At 40.7% G+C, this 20,513-nt stretch overlaps 1 protein-coding gene across 1 annotated transcript in view; it reads right to left on the minus strand.

Moving 5' to 3' along the window:
- BVES (blood vessel epicardial substance) overlaps window positions 1-20,513 on the minus strand; it is a 38,607-nt gene that overhangs the window by 4,406 nt on the left and 13,688 nt on the right. The window contains exons 6-7 of the mRNA XM_002817195.5: window positions 14,146-14,313; window positions 13,131-13,272 (exon numbers count right to left, since the gene is read on the minus strand). Of these exons, the coding sequence (XP_002817241.1) occupies window positions 13,131-13,272; window positions 14,146-14,313 (310 nt within the window). The remainder of the gene's footprint in view (window positions 1-13,130; window positions 13,273-14,145; window positions 14,314-20,513) is intronic.

The raw sequence follows: 20,513 nt of genomic DNA on the forward strand, positions 1-20,513 counted from the left end.
ACAATCTGCCCAGACACTGGTGTGATGTATCAATTATAAATTCCAACTGGAAAATAAAACTGTAGGAATCTATCACTAGCACCAAGAACACAATTTCCATAAACCATTCTATTTCAATTCAGCATCTCAATAAAACCACCACGTCAAGAAGAGACTCTCAGTCCAGAGCACAGATGAGGGACAGATTCCACTGCATGTGCTTGGATGATCTGAGCTTCTCAAATATATTCAGTTCCCAGGGGTTTGCCTCACAGTCTGCTTAGGACTCAGAACGCATGTTCCTACATTAATATCATACATGGGGGCTTGAGTCTCATATTAGCCCTTGAGAGTTGATTTAACTCCTAATTTCCCCAAAGAATACTTCTATTCCAAAATTATGGAACCTATCACCATCTGTAATATCACCTAAAACATTTCTTGCCTCCACCATGGAGTCCAGCCACCCACTGGGCTTATACGCAAAGGAGACGGGAAGAGGAAGAAAGGCCAGGCATTCAGGAGGGAAGAACCAAGTAGAGGAAACACAATCCCAGGCAGCAGCAGGAGAAAAGGCATCCCCAGGGCCTTTTAGGATGCCATTTAATAAAAGGAACCAGGCAGCAATCCATTCATTCAGTCACTCACTGGTTCATGCATTCACCAAATGGTTATCAAGCATCTACCATATAATGGATACCATGCTTGGTGTAGAAGAAAATACTATCTTAAAGTAAGAGGAGAAGTCATTATCAAAAGGCCTCTCAAGGTGCCTAATGAGCAGCTAACATGACTGCATAAACTCCCCTCCTTACAGTCACCACCATCACTGTCAGGATCCATGTTGTCCGGGTTTCCACCTGCTCCGCCCACACCCATATCTTCACTGCCCAATCACAGGGTGGAGTGGCATTCAGGCAGCCCACAAATGCTGAACTCAGCTGGGGAGAAGGTTGATGGTGGAGGGATACCGGGTGAAACCTGGCTCTTTAAATACGTGCTCACAGCAAAAGCGAGTGGAGGATCTATTAAGACATGAAGCAGATCTGCTACAAGATGACCACAGAAGTTTGTCAAGATCAGCTGTCATTCACTGGCAGGAGTCAGGAGCAGACAGCTGGGTTGGCCAGCACAGGGAGAATGCCACAACCAGCAAGGAGGGCCACGGGCCATGAGCATGTCACACGGCTGCTCCTGGAGGGAGGCTGACACAGCGGCAAAGGCTTTGCCCTGGCACTCAGCCATGAACGAGTGGTCATTCCTGGCCCCTGGTATGGCACAGGGTGAGGGAGCATGCAGAGTGGTCAAGACCAGAGGCTCAGGAAACAGTTCCAGGGTTCAAATCCCTACTCTGCAACCTGCACTCAATTACCATACCTTTCTAGGCCTCTGTTTCCATATCTATAAAAAGGGGATATTCTTAGGATCTGCTCCATGGGATTGTTAGGAGGATTAAACAGAATAATGCATAGGATGTGCTTAGCAGGGTGTTGGGCCTATAGAACATGTGCTAAATGTCATTTCTTATTAACTGTACAGTCACTGCCGTACATCTGGGGAAATGCTACCACCAGTCACATCTTCTAACATAAAAAAATATGCAGGGCTAGACTGTGGTACAGCTAATGTATACTCGCTGTATATATACAGAAATTGTTCACTTACAAACATTTACAGCAAAAATACTGAGTCTCCTGAATGACAACTACTGACATAAACTGTAGAAAGGAAGCATCTAATAAAATGGTCCAAGAACCCAAATCTGCACAGGGTACAGCATGGGAAGTTCTCAGGCAAGTTCTTCCCCTTTCCCATGCAGGTGACATCAAACACACGAAACACAACCTCTACTTCACATGTCTACTCAAATGGCAGTGAATTCTATCTGTGCGACCTTGGACAAGTTACTTCTTTGTGCCTTAATTTCCTTACCTGTAAAATAGGAATAATAAGAACAGCACCTATTTCATATGGTTGTTACAAGGATAAAACAACTTAATATTTGTAAAGTTCTTAGATCAGTGCCTGGGATGTAATAACCACTTTGTAAATATTTGTAAGAATATAAAAATCAATTACTACGGTCTTTGGAAGGCTATGGACTTAATAATGAGAAAATTTGTTAAAATTCATCATTGCTCATAAGAATGGCCAATAAAGGAAATGGGCCTTGTGCTCAAATGTGGGTTTGTGTTTCTCAATCTTAGCTCTCGAGTGTAGCAAAATTGTCTTTAAAAACAAAAAAAATAGCCCTGGTTTCCATCATATTTTTAGCCTTAAGTTATCATTGGGTCTCATAAAATATTAACTTAGGCTGAGTATCTACCATGAGATAATACTCTCAGAACAAACAATAAGATGGCATGTCTAAGAGCATTAAATCAAGTCAATAATATATAGTATTTAGACATAACTGTGTAACACACTTCACAGAAACATACCCAGTTTATTCTGTCTGAGGAAATAGGACTAACTGGTTTCTAGTTTTTAAGCTCATCTATCAAACCAGGAAGGACATCCTACAGTTATATTGAGGCAGGTATCTATACTCTGGAGCCACAATCCTAACTGACCCTCCCAACTCTCTCACCTACCCTTTGCATTTTTTTTCACTGAGAGAAAATGAAGGGAGGACTCAACACAAATGGAAATGGTTAAGTGAGAACTTCCCAAGAGCTTTCAGCTTTTCTGTGAAAGAATTTATTCTGCTCCCACCATATTTGCTGGGGCAGAAGAAGAGCTGTGGAATTTACTATATAACATTAAAAGGATAATTAGAGTGATTCACAATCCTTAGGGTGACATCCAGGGTTCTCCAAGTTGGGTCTCCCCCCTCTTCCAGACCAAGCTCTTGCAAACTCACTGCTCTTCAAATCCAGCCCATCCTCCTCTTTTCCTCTTGCCTTTTTTCCCTCTACTTGGAATGGTTCCTCCACTCCCATCTCTAAGCACCAAATTCCCATCATTTCCTCAAGCAGGATTCAAACTCCACCTCCTTCATGTGTAACCCTCCGTGACTCCTGTGGGAAGATTCTACCCTCTTCATCTCAATAACTTCAGCCCTTACACGTTCTGTGTAACATTGTGGTTACAGTATTTGCATCTCTTCCTTATTAGAAAATAGGCATCTTGAGTGCTGTAACCAAGGCCTCTTTTCTCCTGCAGCCTCACAGAAGTACCCCACACACAGTCAGGGCCTTGATAATGTCCTTAAGTACACAGTGATGAAAAAATCCCTCCTCCGCAAGGCCACATAGGGAACCTCAGAAAGGATCCTGAGGATGAGGGAAAAAGACATGGGCATCACCTTTAATTTCTGGCAGGTCTCCCAGTAGGGCACCACCAGCATTCCTCAAGCACAGGTAGGCCTCAGGGTCCAGTAAACCTCATTAGGAAAAGGGACTGTCATCACTCTACTCTGTAGCATGTCCCCTGAAGGAAATCACTTTTGTAGAACTGATTCGACACTGCTTAGACCATGGACAAGAACACTGTTCTCTCAAGGGAATATCAATAGGCTTAATAGCACCATCACCTGCTACAATGTTTTCATCCAATCAGTAAAAGGAATCAGGGAGTGACCACAAGGTGCTAGGACAATGGGTTAAATGTTGGAGAAATAAAAAGGAATCACACCCGGTCTTTCATGCTGTCTTATTTTATTTCTCAGAAACTCAAAGCACTTTTCAGAGCAATTCACCCTCACCACATCTGTACTATTATTTCTACTGTATATTCAGAAGCTAAAGCAAAGACATCCGTGAAAGAAAACAGAGAGGGGTGGCTGCCATGAATGAGCATATTTCTTACCAGGGTGTGAACCACTTAGAACACATCCTAGGAGGATAAACCAGGGAGTCCTAAGGGCCTGGAAAGATGGAATTTTTCTGCAAAAGTTCTTGACTCACTTTCATTTCAAGCTTTGTGGCTGAGAATCTGCAATCCCCCCACAAATCCCTGTCCTTATAACAACATTGCCTTGTTGCTCTTTTTCCACCTTGGTAGACACACTGGCAGACAGGAGCACAGCCCAACCTGTCACTTCCAGGGACTACCTGGTGCCAGCTGGCTGCCAACCCCTCACTTGGAATTAGAATCACAGAGAGTGTCCACTCTTTGTACCAACCCCAGTTAGCCTGACCTTCTGTACTATTGAGGGCCAAGTATAACATTCACATCCAGGAAGACAAAAGGATCACCTGCCCTGCTTCGGAATCTGCAACTGTCATGGCCACCAGAAAGGCCAGCTTTGAGGAGTGAGGGGCTCACCTGGCCCCTAGACATGGGGCTCTCTGGCCTCATCAGGAGACTTACTCGTTCAATGGAAAGATTCAGAGTCCATCCCTATATAGCTGGAAATTATTTCTTTGAACCCCTAATACATCCAAAACCAATTTGCAGTATGAACAAAAAAAAAGAGGGAATATTACATTTCAAGTGAATGCTCTTACATTTCACAAGTTGAACATTAATAAATAACTTCTACAGGTTTGCTTGGTTTTTCATTAATTTTATGTACTGACAGATATCAGAAATTTGCCCAGAGGCCCAACTATCTTCCAGAGATGTGAGAATATGAGAGGAGAGAGGAAGAAATAGAGCTTATCTTTAGTTAAGTGATTTTTCAAATCACTTTTGTTTTTCAAGGAGGTTACTGTAAGGTTCATGATCTCTGTAGAATGCTTTACTTTTCATTTATTGCCAATGGTAGAGGGGCAAATAATTTCATATCCATAAATTTCCCAGAAAATTGATTCTTAGTTTTCTATTAAAACTATTTTTACAGTTGGGAGGCAGAGTGGTTAACTCCATCCTGTTGTATTTATTGTGATCAGGAAAAGACTTCTGTAGTAATTTTTTTCTGTTAGCTATAATCACCTTCCACCTACCAGTTAATACATTTTATTATAAAAGCATATAAACAGTATCATACTGAACTGCAATCCAGACTTAACAGGTGTGAAACTGTTAAACAGTTACGTCAAGAGTTACTGTTGCTGGAGGGATGGTTGATATTACACCAAGTGGCAAAAAAGTCCTCTGTGCAAAGGACTTCCGTAAGGACCAAGGCATCGAGAAGGTGCAGCCAGTGGAGCAGAACTATGCTCTGGGCTGTCTGCCACACTCGCAGTATGTTCAGGTGGGAAAGAGAACTGTAGCACCAGGCTGCCGTGCTGAGGGTGAGAAAGAAAAACTCCAAGTCTAGGGCCCTGAGCACATGCGGAAGACTGGGACAGCAGCGAGAGTCCTGAGCTAAACAGTGGACACCTCTGCTCCTGCCAGATGGCAGGGGGTGACCACACCGTGGGCTCCCACAAGGGGATTCAGATACGGCCAGCAGAGTCTCTCCTGGGCAGAACTGTTCAGATGGCAGCTAGGGCTGGGTGCTGGTTAGGGAGGAGGGGAGCCCATCGTTAAGACCCACTGCACGTCCCTGAGGGTCACTGGCTGCAAGGGCAAACAAAACATTGACCTCCATGGAGGGCGGGCTTGGGCTGCCCTGCAGATCCTTCTCTGTCTTCCAGAGTCTTGAGTTAAAGAACCACAGAAGGCCTTAAAAAAACTTTTTTTTAGTATAAAATATTTGTGGGTACATAGTGGATGTATATATTTATGAGTTACATGAGATATTTTGATACAGGAATGCAATGTGAAATGATTACATCAGGGTAAATAGGCTATCCATCACCTCAAGCATTTATCCTTTGTGTTACAAACAATACAACTTACTCTTTTAGTTATTTTAAAAATGTATATTATTTTTTATTATAGTCATCCTGTTGTGCTAGCAAATACTAGGTCTTATTCATTCTTTCTACCTATTTTTTGTATCCATTAACCATCTCCACTTCCCCTCTACCTCCCCCCGCCCCCATTACCCTTTCCAGCCTCTGATACTCATCCTTCCACTCTCTGTGTCCTTGAGTTCAGTTCTTTTAGTTTTTAGCTTCTACAAATATATGAGAACATGTGAAGTTTGTCTTTCTGTGCCTGGTTTATTTCACTTAACATAATGAGAGGAGGCCTTTTTATACATGAACCAGGGAGCTCTTACATGACAATCAGTCAAATCTCTGGCATACAGGGTAAGAAAAAATGAGGTAAGATTCTGTCCCTATTAAGCTTATTTCTATTTCAGTGTGCTTCTAATTACAGGAGGGCCTGAGGGCCTCTCCTAGGAAGTAAAAGTAAACAGACATATTTGTTGTTCTTAAATCCAGAGCGAAGGTCATGCCTGTTCCAGAGGATGAACAAACTACCTCAAATCTGAGCTTCAAATATGTAGAGTACCATGATGTGAAATCTGTCAGGTGACTTTTATCCTTGCTTAAGAAATACACTTTTTAAAAAGGAGCAACATTTCTGTAAGCTAATATAATGTGCTAAGATTTTCTTTTCTCCCCTGTTAACTTTAATGACGTTTTCTCCATTTCTTTCAAAATGTTATTATTTTTATTATGTTTAACCATCTGGCCAACTGCTTTAGAAAGTAATTAAAAACCTACAGGAGCTTAGAATTTTAATTAGACTGTACAATTTTTGAAGAATGGGAATGGGGAAGGATTTAATGGCTTTTTTTTTTTCCTGGAAAGAATTCTTTTCCTGTCTTTGCTTATTATATCCTAAGATTTTTTTTAATTGAGGAAACTGAGTTTGAATTGAAGCTTTCTGAACAATAATACTGAAGAGTAGCTTTGGCCTGTGCACCAAATGTTTCCTTTAATACACTCAGCACCAGCACTGAGGAACTCAAGCAAAGCGTACGCCCTTAATGTCCTCTCCTTTAAAATTAGTGCAGCGAGAAAAAGAAATGGAGATTTAAGTGTATTGTTTAATGTTACAAAGTTAAACAATAAAAACAAAAACTAGTGACTTCACCATATTGAGCAGAAAGCGGAGGGGAAGTTAGAAGTGAGCTATCTACGTAGGTCAGTAGATAAAGGTTACTAAGTCCAACTAGAGTTGGTGAGAAAGTAGTCACTTGCCTATAATCCCAGTACTTTGGGAGGCCAAGATGGACAGATCACTTGAGCCCAGGAATTTGAGACCAGCCTGGACAACATAGCAAGACGTGGTCTCTACAAAAAATACGAAAATTAGCCAGGCATGGTGGCACGCACCTATAGTCCCAGCTACTCAGAAGGCTGAGACGGGAGGACATCTTGAGCCTGGGAGGTGGAGGATGTGGCGAGCTGTGATCGTGCCACTGCACTGTAGCCTGGATGACAGAGTGAGACCCTTTCTCAAAAAAAAAAAAAAGATTAAGTGTATAAAGCAATAAATAACAGCATATCATTTAGCACTGTGGTTAACAACTGTTTCAAAGTGATTGTTCCTTGGGAGCAGGACTAAGATTAGCTTGGAAGGCGGTCAGTTCTTTTTTTTCACTGTAAGGTTTTTTAACCATGTGATATCTATGTATATTAACTTGATAATAAAAAAATTTTGACTAACAGACTAAAAATGTACAACTGTATAAAATACCTTCAGATAAGATTTTACAGGTAAGAAAATGCTGTGTGAGGACAGAGGCCCCCTCCTAGGGCGAGGAGCAGGGCACTGGCATGAGAGGGCATAGCCTCTACTTGCCGGGGGAGACATGGTCACATTCCTAAGCCTAAAAATGGAAAATGAAACACCCACCTCATAGGGTGGTTGCAAGGATTAAATGAGAACCTGGATGAAAGTGATCAGGATGTGTCAGCTGCTACAGCAGTAGCTGAATAACCCCAAACAAGTTTATGCTCACATTGATCTCCCTAAACTACACTTTACTCATCTACAAAATGAGGGTATTGCTTTTCTCTAGCCATCTTGGTAGGTCTGAGAACTGTTCAGGCTCATCTCCCAGAAACCTGCGGCCTAATCACATCTTTCTACCTCTCTGTACGATTCACGTAAAGCTTATTGTTTGTAAGTCTATGGTTGCTCACAACGGGAATGAAACACAAATTGAGCAGAACAGATTATTTCATGAAACCAGCCTCAAAACTAAGAATGCTGTAATGGCTTTTTGCATCTTTCCAGGTAAATAAATACAGAAGAGAACCAAGAGAAACTCATCAGTTTCTCTCAGACATATTGGTAGTCTTTTCAGACTGCAAGCTAACTAAATATTTGTACAACTAGGTCATATGACATTAGTAGGCTGTCCACAGCAGCATTTTTTTTTTCTTTGAGACAGGGTCTCACTCTTTCACCCAGGCTGGAGTGCAGTGGCAAGACCATGGCTCACTGCAGCCTAGATCTCCCAGGCTAAAGCGGTCCTCTTAGCTCAGCCTCCTAAGTAGCTGGGACCACAGGCGCATGCCACCACCTCCAGATAATTAAAAAAAAAATTTTGTAGAGAGGGGATCTTGCTATGTTGCCCAGGCTTGTCTTGAACTCCCGGGGTCAAGAGATCCTCCTGCCTTGGCCTCCCAAAGTGCTGGGATTATAGGTGTAAGCCAGTGTGCCTGGCCAGTGTAGTACTGTCTTGACACTAATAACAAACAAAATACTTACAAAGATCTTAATAAGAAACATTTCTCTAAAGATCTCACAGCATCTTTAAAAACAACATAATCATTATTTCATGAAAAAAGACACGGTTTAAACTAACAAGCTTTTTCAAAGATGAGTTCCAACTGATTGCATTGCCTATATTGTCTTGTGATTAAAAAAAAAAAATCCAAATGATAGGTTATTTAACCCCAATTAACTAAAATACAGTTCTATAACATTCAAGGAAACATATGTCTTCCTGTTACCATAGCAATGCCTGAGCTGGGCAGCACTTACTAGTGATGGAATTGCCAATACAATCCATCTGTGTGAATGTGTGTGTTTTATACCCGAAGGGAGCTAAGAAGGAGAGAAGATGACACAAAGATGACAACAAGGTGCCCTGACGAGCAACACGTTGGTCCAGGAGCCAAGAGAAGAAAGCTTTCCTACATACACTGGCACTAAAGCGTTCTCACACCTCTCATACATCTTGTCCCTTCCTGTCTTCCTATCTCGCTATATTCCATGTTTGCAAACATGAAACCCAGTAAACGAAGCAATGGGAAAGTGAAAGAGTTAAATGAACTGAATTATGAACTACTGAATAAACAGAGAGAATGACTTTTTCTCAGGCTATCTCATGACTTCACTTTCTTCCCACAATTTGGAGTGGGAATACAGAATCTGTGTGGAAAGGAGTAGAGACCTTGCTGTGGATTTAGCGTTGTGTGGCATGTATAAAAGCAGAGTACAACATGAGAAATGGGAACAGCAGCAATTCCATTAAAACAGGTCACTCAGTTTCCCACCACCTTTTTCTGATCTGTATTTCCATTTCACTGAACATTTGCTGTGCAAAGCTATGAAGAATATTTGTCACATTACTGATTGAGATCTTTAAAGTAGTGTCTTTAACAGAATTTATGCAAGCTTCTAGACCCAACTACCGGCAGATGAGAAAGACAAGAACACCATAATCACCACCATGGGGATGAACTCAGCAAAATTCCAGAAGGTGGGAAATTCTACAGCTTTCCTACTCAAAGTGTAGTTCACAGACCAGCCACACTGGTATCACCTGGGCACTGGTTAAACCTGTGGACTCCCAGATCCCAACCCCAGCCTGCTACATCAGGATCTTTAATAAGATCTCCAGGTGATTCATATGCACATTTAAGAATCTGTTCTTCTATAGGACAAACCAAAAAACCAAAACAAAAACGTATGCAGAAATACACACACAGAGACAGAGAGACAGAGAGAGATGGAAAGGGAGCCCCGAGGTGTAGCGGCTGAATGCAATGTGCACATGCTGTTCAGATCGTGATTTGAAAAATAATTATAAATATTTGTATGCATGTTAATGTTTAAATCGACCTAGATTTGGGTTAATGAATACGTGGAACAATGTAATAAGGTTTAAGGAAATACATAAGGTATATTTAATTTGGTATGGAGTGACACTGCTTGTAATTCTGTAAGTACTCCAACTAAAAGCTAAATGACACTGGAGATTATCACTGGATAATTTCACATGTTCCTAAGTAGAACCCCAGAACTCCAGTGCTAAGAATAAGGCAAAAATTTTCATTGAAATGGATTACATTAACCAATCTATGAAAACCTATCTGCAGCACTACTTGATCACAAGGAAGGAATCAGAAGATGACAGGTTTCCCCAGAAAAGTAGGTGGAAGTTGAGAAAAAGTGGCTTGGGGCAAGTCACTACCTTCTCACCAACTCTACGTGGACTCATCTGCAAAGAGGCAAATAATAACAGCTCCTGTGCCTAGCTCACATGGCTGTCAGGTTCAAATGCAAGAACAGATGTGAAGGTGACCTGTATATGGAAAAACACTAGTCAACTGTTACTTGCATTTAAAAAAACACAGAGGTAATCTGGTCTACAAGCATGAGCTGTTGTTTTTCTTTTTTCTTTCTTTTTTTTTTTTTGATACAGGGTCTCACTCTGTCACCCAGGCTTCTGTGCAGTGGCTTAATCATGGCTCACTGCAACCTTGACTTCCCCGGCTCAAGCAATCCTCTCACCTCAGCCTCCCAAGGAGATGGGACCACAGGCATGTATCACCATGCCTGGATAATTTTTAAAATTTTTTTTAGAGATGGGGTCTCATTATGTTGCCCAAGCTGGTCTTGAACTCCTGGGCTCTAGCGATCCTCCAGCCTCAACCTCCCAAAGTGCTGAGATTACAGGTGTGAGGCACTGTGCCTGGCCAAGCATGAGCTCTGGAATCAGACAGGATCCCCAGGTTTGTATCACAGAACCAGCCCCCATGGAAGACGGGCAAGTGAATAAGCATCTCATATTCCCTATTTCGTCATCTGTAAAATGACCTAACCCGCTGTAGTAGACTGTGTGATGTCCAGCTTTCCACCTGCTGTTTCTCACTAGCCCCTTCCTGCGCAGCCCCTGCAGGAGGGTTAAATGATCTATCCATTGATGTTGGTTCTGGCAAGTGACTTCTGTAGCCCAGGGAACATGCATGGAAGTGGTACTTGCTCCTTTAGAGCAGGAGCTTTAACAGCCATCTTGTGAATCTGCCACCACTGTCTTCCCTCTGCAGTTACAACGGCAGTGACCCAGATGGCAGCTGGTCTTTTGGCTGAGCCCCAAGAGTAGGGAAGTGCAGCACCCGACCTTCATGTGAGCTTTAGTTAATACCTTCAAAAAGTTACTATGCAGGCCAGGTGCAGTGGCTCATGCCTGAAATCCCAGCACCCGAGGCAGGTGGGATCCTCCTGCCTCAGCCTATTGAGTAGCTAGGACTACAGGCCTGCACCACAACGCCTGGCATTTTTTTAATTTTTATTTTTATAGAGACAAGGTTCTCTTGAGCCCAGGAGTTCAAGGCTGCAGTGATGTGTAATTGTACCAATGTACTCCAGCCTGGGTGACAAAGTGAGACCAACCCCCATCCCCCCTGCCACACACAAAAAAACAAAAACAAAAACAAAAAGAAAACAAACAAAAAAAAACAGGATATGAAATTCTTGTATGAAAGGTGATCTCCCAAAATATTAGAAGGAAAACAACATTCTTATCATCAAGGACAAGATGTCGAGGCAGAGAGAATTCTGTACAAGCCTTTATTAAAATGACTCTTGTCTTTAAGTCTTCCAACATAATTTACTTGCCTTTTCATAACTTACTATTCTTTGTCCAATTCACTATAAACTGTTTAATTGCTTCTTTAGGTCTTCATTTCCTTACGAAAGCTTCTGTGCCATGTAAAACCTGTATGAGCTTTTAACACAAACTCATACAACTTGTATTAAATTTGTATCCTTTTCTCTTATTAATCTGTCTTATGTCAATTTAATTCTCAGGTCCAGCCAAAAAACAACCCTAAAAGGGAAGAGGTAAAGTTTTTCCTTTCCTACACACCAATTATATGGCCTTGTAAATTCCAGCCTCTCCTGACTATGCAATACTTAAAATCCCTAATATAACTTACCTAAGGCATACAAAGTTACAAGATCATTTACATAAAGAATTGTTGAATGTGTTTGCATTTTTTAAAAGTTAATTTGGTTTAAAATACAATTGGAAATACGAATAGTTTTTAATTCATGCAATGGAAGAATGTCTGCCTTTTTGCTATTTCATATGAATCTGTTCAAAGTTTTTATACCATCATTCTTAGAATAATTCTTAATTTTAAGTATTTAATTCTTATTTTAGTTTTTTCACTTTGCTTACTAATTTTCAACATCTGGGCTATTTGTGTTACTTAAAATGTTTTGAAACAATCTAAACTATGGAAGAATACCGGAAAATGTGTCTCTCGGCAGGCGTGCGAATGAGGTAGCTCACAAGGGTGTTGAGTGATCTCCTTCATCTTTGGGAATATTCCATTTCTCAATCACTTTTTAACTCATGGCACTCATACTGAGATAACCAGCCAGCAGCAGAACACCCAGCATTTATTTGCCTACCATTTAGTAAAACATTTCTGGGTCCAGGATTTCACTCTAACTAAAGTCATGAAACTAACAAAGCCAAATGGCAACAAAACCAAACAAAACCAAAGCAACAAAACCAAACCATGTGGACTCTTAAGAGTATTCTGGTGAGCCACTTTTTTTTTTTTTGAGATGGAGTCTCGCTCTGTTGCCCAGGCTGGAGTGCAGTGGCGTGACCTCGACTCACTGCAAACTCCGCCTCCCAGGTTCATGCCATTCTCCTGCCTCAGCCTCCCGAGTAGCCGGGACTACAGGCGCCTGCCACCAAGCCCGGCTAATTTTTTTTGTATTTTTAGTAAAGACGGGGTTTCACCGTATTAGTCAGGATGATCTCGATCTCCTGACCTCATGATCCGCCCGCCTCAGCCTCCCAAAGTGCTGAGATTACAGGCGTAAGCCACCATGCCCGGCCAGTGAGCCACTATTTAAGCAAAGTATATGGCAAAACCAGTGAACAATTTCAATTTCTGAAACAGGAATAATAGTTCTAAAGTTGGCTTTTAGCTCATATGCAATATGGGGGAAATGCTAAACAAAATTTGATTGTTTTTATTGTTACCTTTAGGTTGCATTTCAAATAGTTACCTGCAAAGTTATTTTTCTAATCAAAGTTGTCATTTGTCTATGTCCAGAGATACCCATCAGAACTCTGGAGTAGTATCAGTTTTGGGATAACTTACGAAGAGAGGACATGCTGGAGGTACCCCGAAGAAACTGATGCAAGCCGTCGTCACTGTCACTGGAGCTGGCTATACTGTTCCTCATTTCCAACATGGAGATCTGTGTGCAGAGGCTGAGCTGATGTTCCAGCTTTTTGGCTTTCTACAAAGCAAAGTTTTAAGCTTTCTGAGAATTATGGGAGTTGAATCATACATTCCATTTAAGCAGCATGTACTTTTCCTAGAAATACATTAGTGCATTAAAAAAAAGAATACCTGATACATATTAGGTGGCCAATAAACATAAGCTATGATTTTTATTATTAGCTATTACTATAAATATATTATTAAAAAATCAAATATAATTAGTAGCCTATTTATAATAAGCTAAATAATTAACTGAAATAAGCACCAGCTTAATTTGATAAACAGCCCAGACAAGATGATTTTGAAAGGGCACATATACTCAACTGTCACTGGGTAACAGTACTTATCACAGAAATGACGTTTTTTTAAATTTTCTCTTGTAATCATTTTAATTTCTTTCTAAAAAGATATGGGAAAATTAAGATCAAATTGCAAAGTGCTGAAGATCTATGCAGCTCTACACCTCTCCTTTCACCTTCTCGCCTGACCTGAAGATATGCGAGACTGGAAGACAGCAGGGTTCGAAGGCCAACTTCCTGATCGCTGGGGTCTGTCAGCCTTTCTCTGTCTGCAAACCTCCAGCTGCCCAGTCCTCCCTAATCTACTCCATCCTCCACCCCCTCTTACTCCTTTACCATCTTCCTTAAAATGCTCTTGATGAAGAGGGTGCCTTATCACCACAAACACTAGTCCCTGACAATTATAGACTCCTTACTAAGTAACAGCAAATCTAATCATTACAAAATACTTTCTCCTCTCAAGATTACAAGTATCCCCAGTGCATTTCACATATGGCTAGTTACTAAAAATTCAGGAAAACATATTTCATAAAGTGAAATATACCTCATATACATATTTATTTAACAAAATAAACTCAGAAAACACTTACTTTTTCATTTAAGGTGGGATCATTCAATGAGTAGAGTTTATTTGTAATGTCTTTTCCAATAAGATACCTAAAGATTTCATACAAGAAAGGTTCTGATTCCAGAAAGTATGTTAATCTTTCTCTTGACCAGCATAAAAATCTGCAGTTATCATCTGCAATAATGGTGACCTGCCAAAGAAACAAGCATGCAAAGAATAAAGTACATCTATGTATATGAATTATGACTAGTGATTTAGAAAAATAGGAATGATTTAGTGGACATTATCATAGCAATGATGTGTCAAATTATAAAAAAAAAAAGACTCAATGCACACAAGCTTCTACATGTATAAAATTATGTTTTTTAAAAAAGCAATCTGCAGACTAAATAAAAGCAAATTCTCTGGGTTTCATTGTTGTTTTATTTTGTGAGGTCTGGTGACAGAAGAATGGCCACTGTATTGATACCGCTGCTGGAGCATGTATTCAACTGAGGATGCCACTGGACATATGACTTACATGAAATATTTCTTTACACCCTGTACATTACAATGAAGTTCAAAACTACAGCTTCAAGCAGATGAACTAAGATTCATGAGGCAAGTTGTAGATGAAAGATCTTCTGTCCATTCAACTCTGCAAATATATACTAAAGACTGAGAAAACTTCAAGGGCCCCCAGCTGTTGCTGATGAATATGGCTGGTGAGGGTCCTTCTGTCATAGGTGTTTCTCGAGTGTCACATTTCAAGGTTAGATCCAGGGTAGCCCATTAGAGATATTCACAGACACCCCCGAATTAGTTCAGAGCTGGAAATCATACCCTCTTTCCTTCAGTATTGTATGTAGGAAAGCAGAAAGGTACTATAACTGCACGAGACAGAGCTCAAGTATCCCTCAAATAAATCCCTTCGCCAGAGTGAGGGGCCATGCCCTCACTACTCAGTGCCAGGAAGCCCTTCTTCCCATGTTAACACTTCCATCAGTTAACACTACTGCAAGCTTCATTATGGCTTAAATCCTATCATTAAATCCAAGCTCATCAGCTGACACATCTGCCTGTTCTAAGCACTGTGAAGGCAGGGATTGTGTATCTTCATGTCTGTCTGAATGCCTGACTTCCAACATGGAGTGGTGCTTAATGCATGACTATTGTAAGAAGGACTTAAGCAAATGAACACATAACATGGCAAAACCCTGGCTCTACAAAACATACACAAATTAGCTGGACATGGTGGCATGTGCCTGTAGTCCCAGCTACTTGGGAGGCTGAGGTGGGAGGATCACCTGAGCCCAGGAAGGTCGAGGTTGCAGCAAGCCATGATCACACCACTACACTTGATCATACAGTGGCAGCAGGAGACCCCTGGGTGACAGCATGAGACCTCATCTCAAAAACAAAAACAAAACAAATGAACACAAATACCACCGTAGGCAAAAACCAATGTCCGTTAAACTGACATCCAGTCCTATCTGAGCCTCAGAGCAAATGTTTCCAAAGAAGCTCTGTCCCCTTTGTCACAAAAGTAAACACATTTCAGAGGACAAGGGGATATGTACATCTACCAAGACAGAAAATGAAAAACCCAGCTTGTCTCCTTACTTCAACAAGCTGAAATCTGATTGCTGGCAAATTAAGAATGTCTGGCTACTTTTAAAAGTGGTGTCAACATTCCTAGGAAAAAAAGCTTGTGCTTACTTATTATATCAAAGTAGGAATTTCCAAAACCAAACGTATTTGTTTTTAAGAAATGCATCAGGATCTAAGACTTGATGAAACACTAAATTTCATTCATTCTTTCGATATACATTACTATGCATGTACTTTATGCTACTTCAAGGTATGAAGTTACAATGGTAAACAAGAAAGACAAGATGCTTTCCCCGTGAAGCTTACATTCTAGTGGAGAAGGATGATAATTAATAAAGAAATATGACAATTTCAGGTGGCAGTAAGTGTTCTGACAACTATAGAACAGGGGAAAGTGGTCGAGAATGACTAGGGGGTGACAGCAGCACATAATGCCACTCACTTTGTATATGTACTTTTAAACTTTAAGGTGCTTTCATATCTATCATGTAAGTGGATCCTCAAAAATCCGTTTAAAATAAGACAAGTAATATTCTTCCCCATTTTTCAGATGCCAAATGAGAAGGACCAAAAAACTCACAAACACATATTAATTAGTGGTAGAGTGGCTCTACAAAACATACAAAAATTAGCCAGGCAAACTGGCATGTGCCTACACTCCCAGCTACTTCGGAGGCTAAGATGGGCAGATCACTTGAGGCCAGGAGCTCAAGACCAGCCTGGGCCAACATGGTGAAACTCTGTCTCTACTAAAAGTAAAAAAAATTAGCTGGGTGTGGTGGCAGGAGCCTGTAATCCCAGCTATTCAGGAGGCTGAGGCACAAGAATCCCTTGAATCTGGGAGGCAGAGGTTGCAGTGAGCCGAGATCGTGCCGTTGCACGCCAGCCTGGGCGACAGAGTGAGACTTCATCTCAAAAAAAAAAAAAAAAAAAAGTAGTGGTAAAGTGAGCACTTTTGACTTTCAGCCCAAATGTATTTTCCCACCAGGTCAAAATCTACCCAATACACCCAATACTCATCAATACCATTTCATAGAAAGTATTTCTGCCTAGTGACTACAAGGTTGGCAGTCCATCAAGAGCCTCTCATACAAAGAAAGGCTGAACACATGCCACGAAGCCTACATTCTAGTGGAGGCTGCTAATAAAGAAACAGGATCAAAAACATGGCAAGATTTACAGGAAGAGGAGTATAAGCAAACTGCCCCTGGGGAATTCCCACAGATGGTATGAGGTGGGTGCATAAATGGAAGGCAATTGAAAAATATTCCTGGAGTAATAACAGAAAAGTAAGCATGGGGTCCTCATGAGGGCCCAGCCATGCACCTAAGTGCTAAAGACAGTTAGGACTGATGTTCCTTCATTGTGCAAAGATGTCACCCAGGACTCTGGAAAAGAGTGGGTGAAGGAGTTAAAAGAGGAGATGGAAATCATCTATGAGATGAAGAAATTATATTTAGATGATACATAAGGCTGTTAACTTTTCTTCAGCCATCTGAATTACCTCAAGTTTCCACTGAGGCAATGAACTTTTACGATGACACTGTAATTCCCTTAGCAAATTCACTTTTTATTGATGGTTTAAAAATTACTTTTGACCTGTTTAAGTTATTATTGAATATAAAATAATAGTATTCAAATAATAAGCCGTACTTAGTTCATATGAGTAACTTACAGGCCCATAAAAACATGGATTTAGTTGGAAGCCAGTAGTTAGAGTGCTGACTGAGGTCATTTTACTTGATTCCTAATGTTTCATTTCTACCAAATAGACAGTTTTATTTAATGATTTCCTGTCACAACAGTCAAGCAAAGTGTATTTTTTATGAGAATATCTTATAAAGCAATATAAGAATTTTAAAAGTTTCCACAAAATAAATTTACTTCTTATTAGGCATTTCAGTAGTGCTATGCTTGAGTCCTTGTGAAGAATTTTACTGAAGAAATAAAAGCAAATATGGCAACAGAAGACATAAAAGGACATCTTTCAGGTCGAAAATTAGACTAAGCATTTGCAAACAGGTTTGCCGTGATTACCACAAGGTACTGGATCAGTTCCTCCCTTTAGATTCCAAACCAATTCTACAGCCTGTCATAAAGAGAAGACACTGGGCTCCAGTGCAGGAAACAAAGGTCTCTGAGGGATCTGCCACATGTGCTAGTATCAGAAACCGCAGTGTGGCAATAGGACTGGCTGACTGTCCTAAGGAAATAATTTAATACTTTTTGCATGCATCATACTGCATTTCATATACCAAACACTAAAATATCCTAGAAGTGGTCTATTCCACTGATGCTTATTGAGTTCTCCTAAGCACTAAAATAACACAGATTCAAAAGTGGCAGAGGAAATTGCTTCACAGCTCCGCCAAAATATTTACTTAATATTAAGATAATGTTTTCTTTCAATACCATTAAAACTTAGTGTTCATTTCTTTTACAAGAGCATGGACATATGCCTGCAAGACATCCCTCTCCCCTTGAAGCCAATAAAACTTTGATTTTTGGGCTTTGCAACACCAGGACATGCTATTGGCTATGGGAAGGCAGCAGCATGAGATAGAATACAAAAGAAAAGCTTGCAAACAGTAAAGCTCACTTAATATAAAATATCTACATAAAGAAGAAACCAAACAAAACACTACTTTCATCTTTTTTTTTTTTTTTTTTTTTGAGATGGAGTCTCATTCTGTCGCCTAGGCTGGAGTGCAGGGGCGTGATCTCAGCTCACTGCAACCTCCGCCTCCCGAGTTCAAGTGATTCTCCTGCCTCAGCCTCCTGAGTAGCTGGGATTACAGACACCTGCCACCATGCCCAGCTAATTTTTGTATTTTTAGTGGACACCAGGTTTCACCATGTTGGCCAGGCTGGTCTCAAACTCCTGACCTCAGGTGCCCGCCTCGGCCTCCCAAAGTGCCGGGATTACAGGTGTGGGCGGCCGTGCCTGGCCTACTTTATCTTTTGTAGTAATAATACTCAAGATTCTATCGATAGTTATAAACAGCAACTCTGGGCTATAAGTACCAAAATCACTATAAGTACCTAGGGATAACAAACTGTAAGTTCAGAATCTGTTTTCTCAGCTCTATCACTATGCTTATTATCATGATAATTACTACATATTTACCTGAGCAACACCTGCTGTGCAATCTCAAGGGACAGTCATTGAGTCCCACTTGCCTTCTCTTTCCTCCTTTTCATCCTACTGTACAATTCATGAGCACCCTGACCACAGAAAGAATTTAAAGAAAGAGAAACTCAAAGGAAGTAGATCCTCATCGAACATGTTTAACTGGTCAGAGTTAGGGAAGGATGAGCTTAGCAGGTAAAAAGTGTGAGGGTGGAGAACCCTGACAGCTGATGATCAAGCGTCCTCTGCCATTGACACAGGTAGCGAGAAGTTGACTCTGGGAGAATGTGACATTTTTCATTTGGGAACTTGCATAGGTGAGTGGCAATATACATACTCCTACACAGATGTGTAACAGCTATTTATTACTCTCGAGGATCTGCCAACAGGAACATTTTGTAAACAATCAAAGTACAGTCTCTCCCAAGGGCTTACTCTGATGGCTCCAGCTATACAGAACACAGGCTTCATGATGCTAGTTTTAATCTACTGGCCAATCAGGAAATGCCACACGAGACTCTATGCAGAGAAAAGCTGACTGGCATTAGGAAAAGCTGAACACATTTTCTTCATCCAGCTATGGCACGATAAAATTTTGGTCACGTTTTTGGCATTTTTATAATTATTGGGAATAATTCTCAACTACCAAAATCCAATCCCTAGTCCCCAAGAAGAAAGAGAACTGTAGCTAGTGGTAGGAATTCCTTTTTTGTTGATGTAATTATAAATACAATCTGAAGTCCCGTGGAAAAGATAGTATGTTAGTATTTCTGGCCTCTTGGGGACCACTTGATTCTGGCAACAAAGCAGGTTCAATTCCCACCCCATCCTCAAATCCCAGTCTCTTCAGGATTATATGAGATAGTTATCACACAAAACCACCTGCTACTATACACAGAGAAATACAGGCAAAAGATAAATGTTGGCCTTTGGAAGAAGAAACTGTAAAAAGGTCACAGCAAAGAAGGAGAGAAAGAAGATGTGGCCCTGCACGTTTGTAGATGGTGGTGATTGAAGATAAAATAAGAACATAAATCTCACATCAAAGCTGACCCTCACAACAACAAGGTGAGAGTGTAAAGACAGGAGCCAGGACACAGCATTAGCTGTCTCCTTCTGTATTGTAAGCCCAGCCAGCTCGGGAAGAATGTTGCATAACAGTGAATCTATATGCAACCTTTTAGTAAATGCACATAACTAACAAGCTGCACGATTACTCAGGCCAGTTATTCAGGAAGGGCGGGAGCAGGGCAGGATTGAAACCATCGTAAATGATATAAACTAAACTGTATGTCTGTAAGTGTTCTTTTATCTCCAATTTTGTGGCATCCCAAATTGTATAGCATCTCAAAATGAGACTCTAAAATAAGATTCTGTCATCAAGAAACACTAACATTCCTTCCTCCGTCAGGTAGTAATAGCCTCTTCGTTTCCATTTCTTACCTAAATAGATTTACCTTCTTGCCCACAAGCAATCCCGTTCTCAGGATATTTCCTTACTGCTGTTAATCCAGAGGCTGAGACTAAAGGAAACTCTCACCCATTTATTTTCTTGGTTAATTTCCTTCCAATAACAAGGTGAATGAATAACATAGGAGGGCTGGACACTTACAGAACGAATCAGAACAAAGTGCCACATAATGGACCAATTTGTTTTTTGTTGTTTTTTT

The sequence above is a fragment of the Pongo abelii genome, chromosome 5 (assembly GCF_028885655.2).
Source record: "Pongo abelii isolate AG06213 chromosome 5, NHGRI_mPonAbe1-v2.0_pri, whole genome shotgun sequence".
Lineage (NCBI taxonomy): Eukaryota > Metazoa > Chordata > Mammalia > Primates > Hominidae > Pongo > Pongo abelii.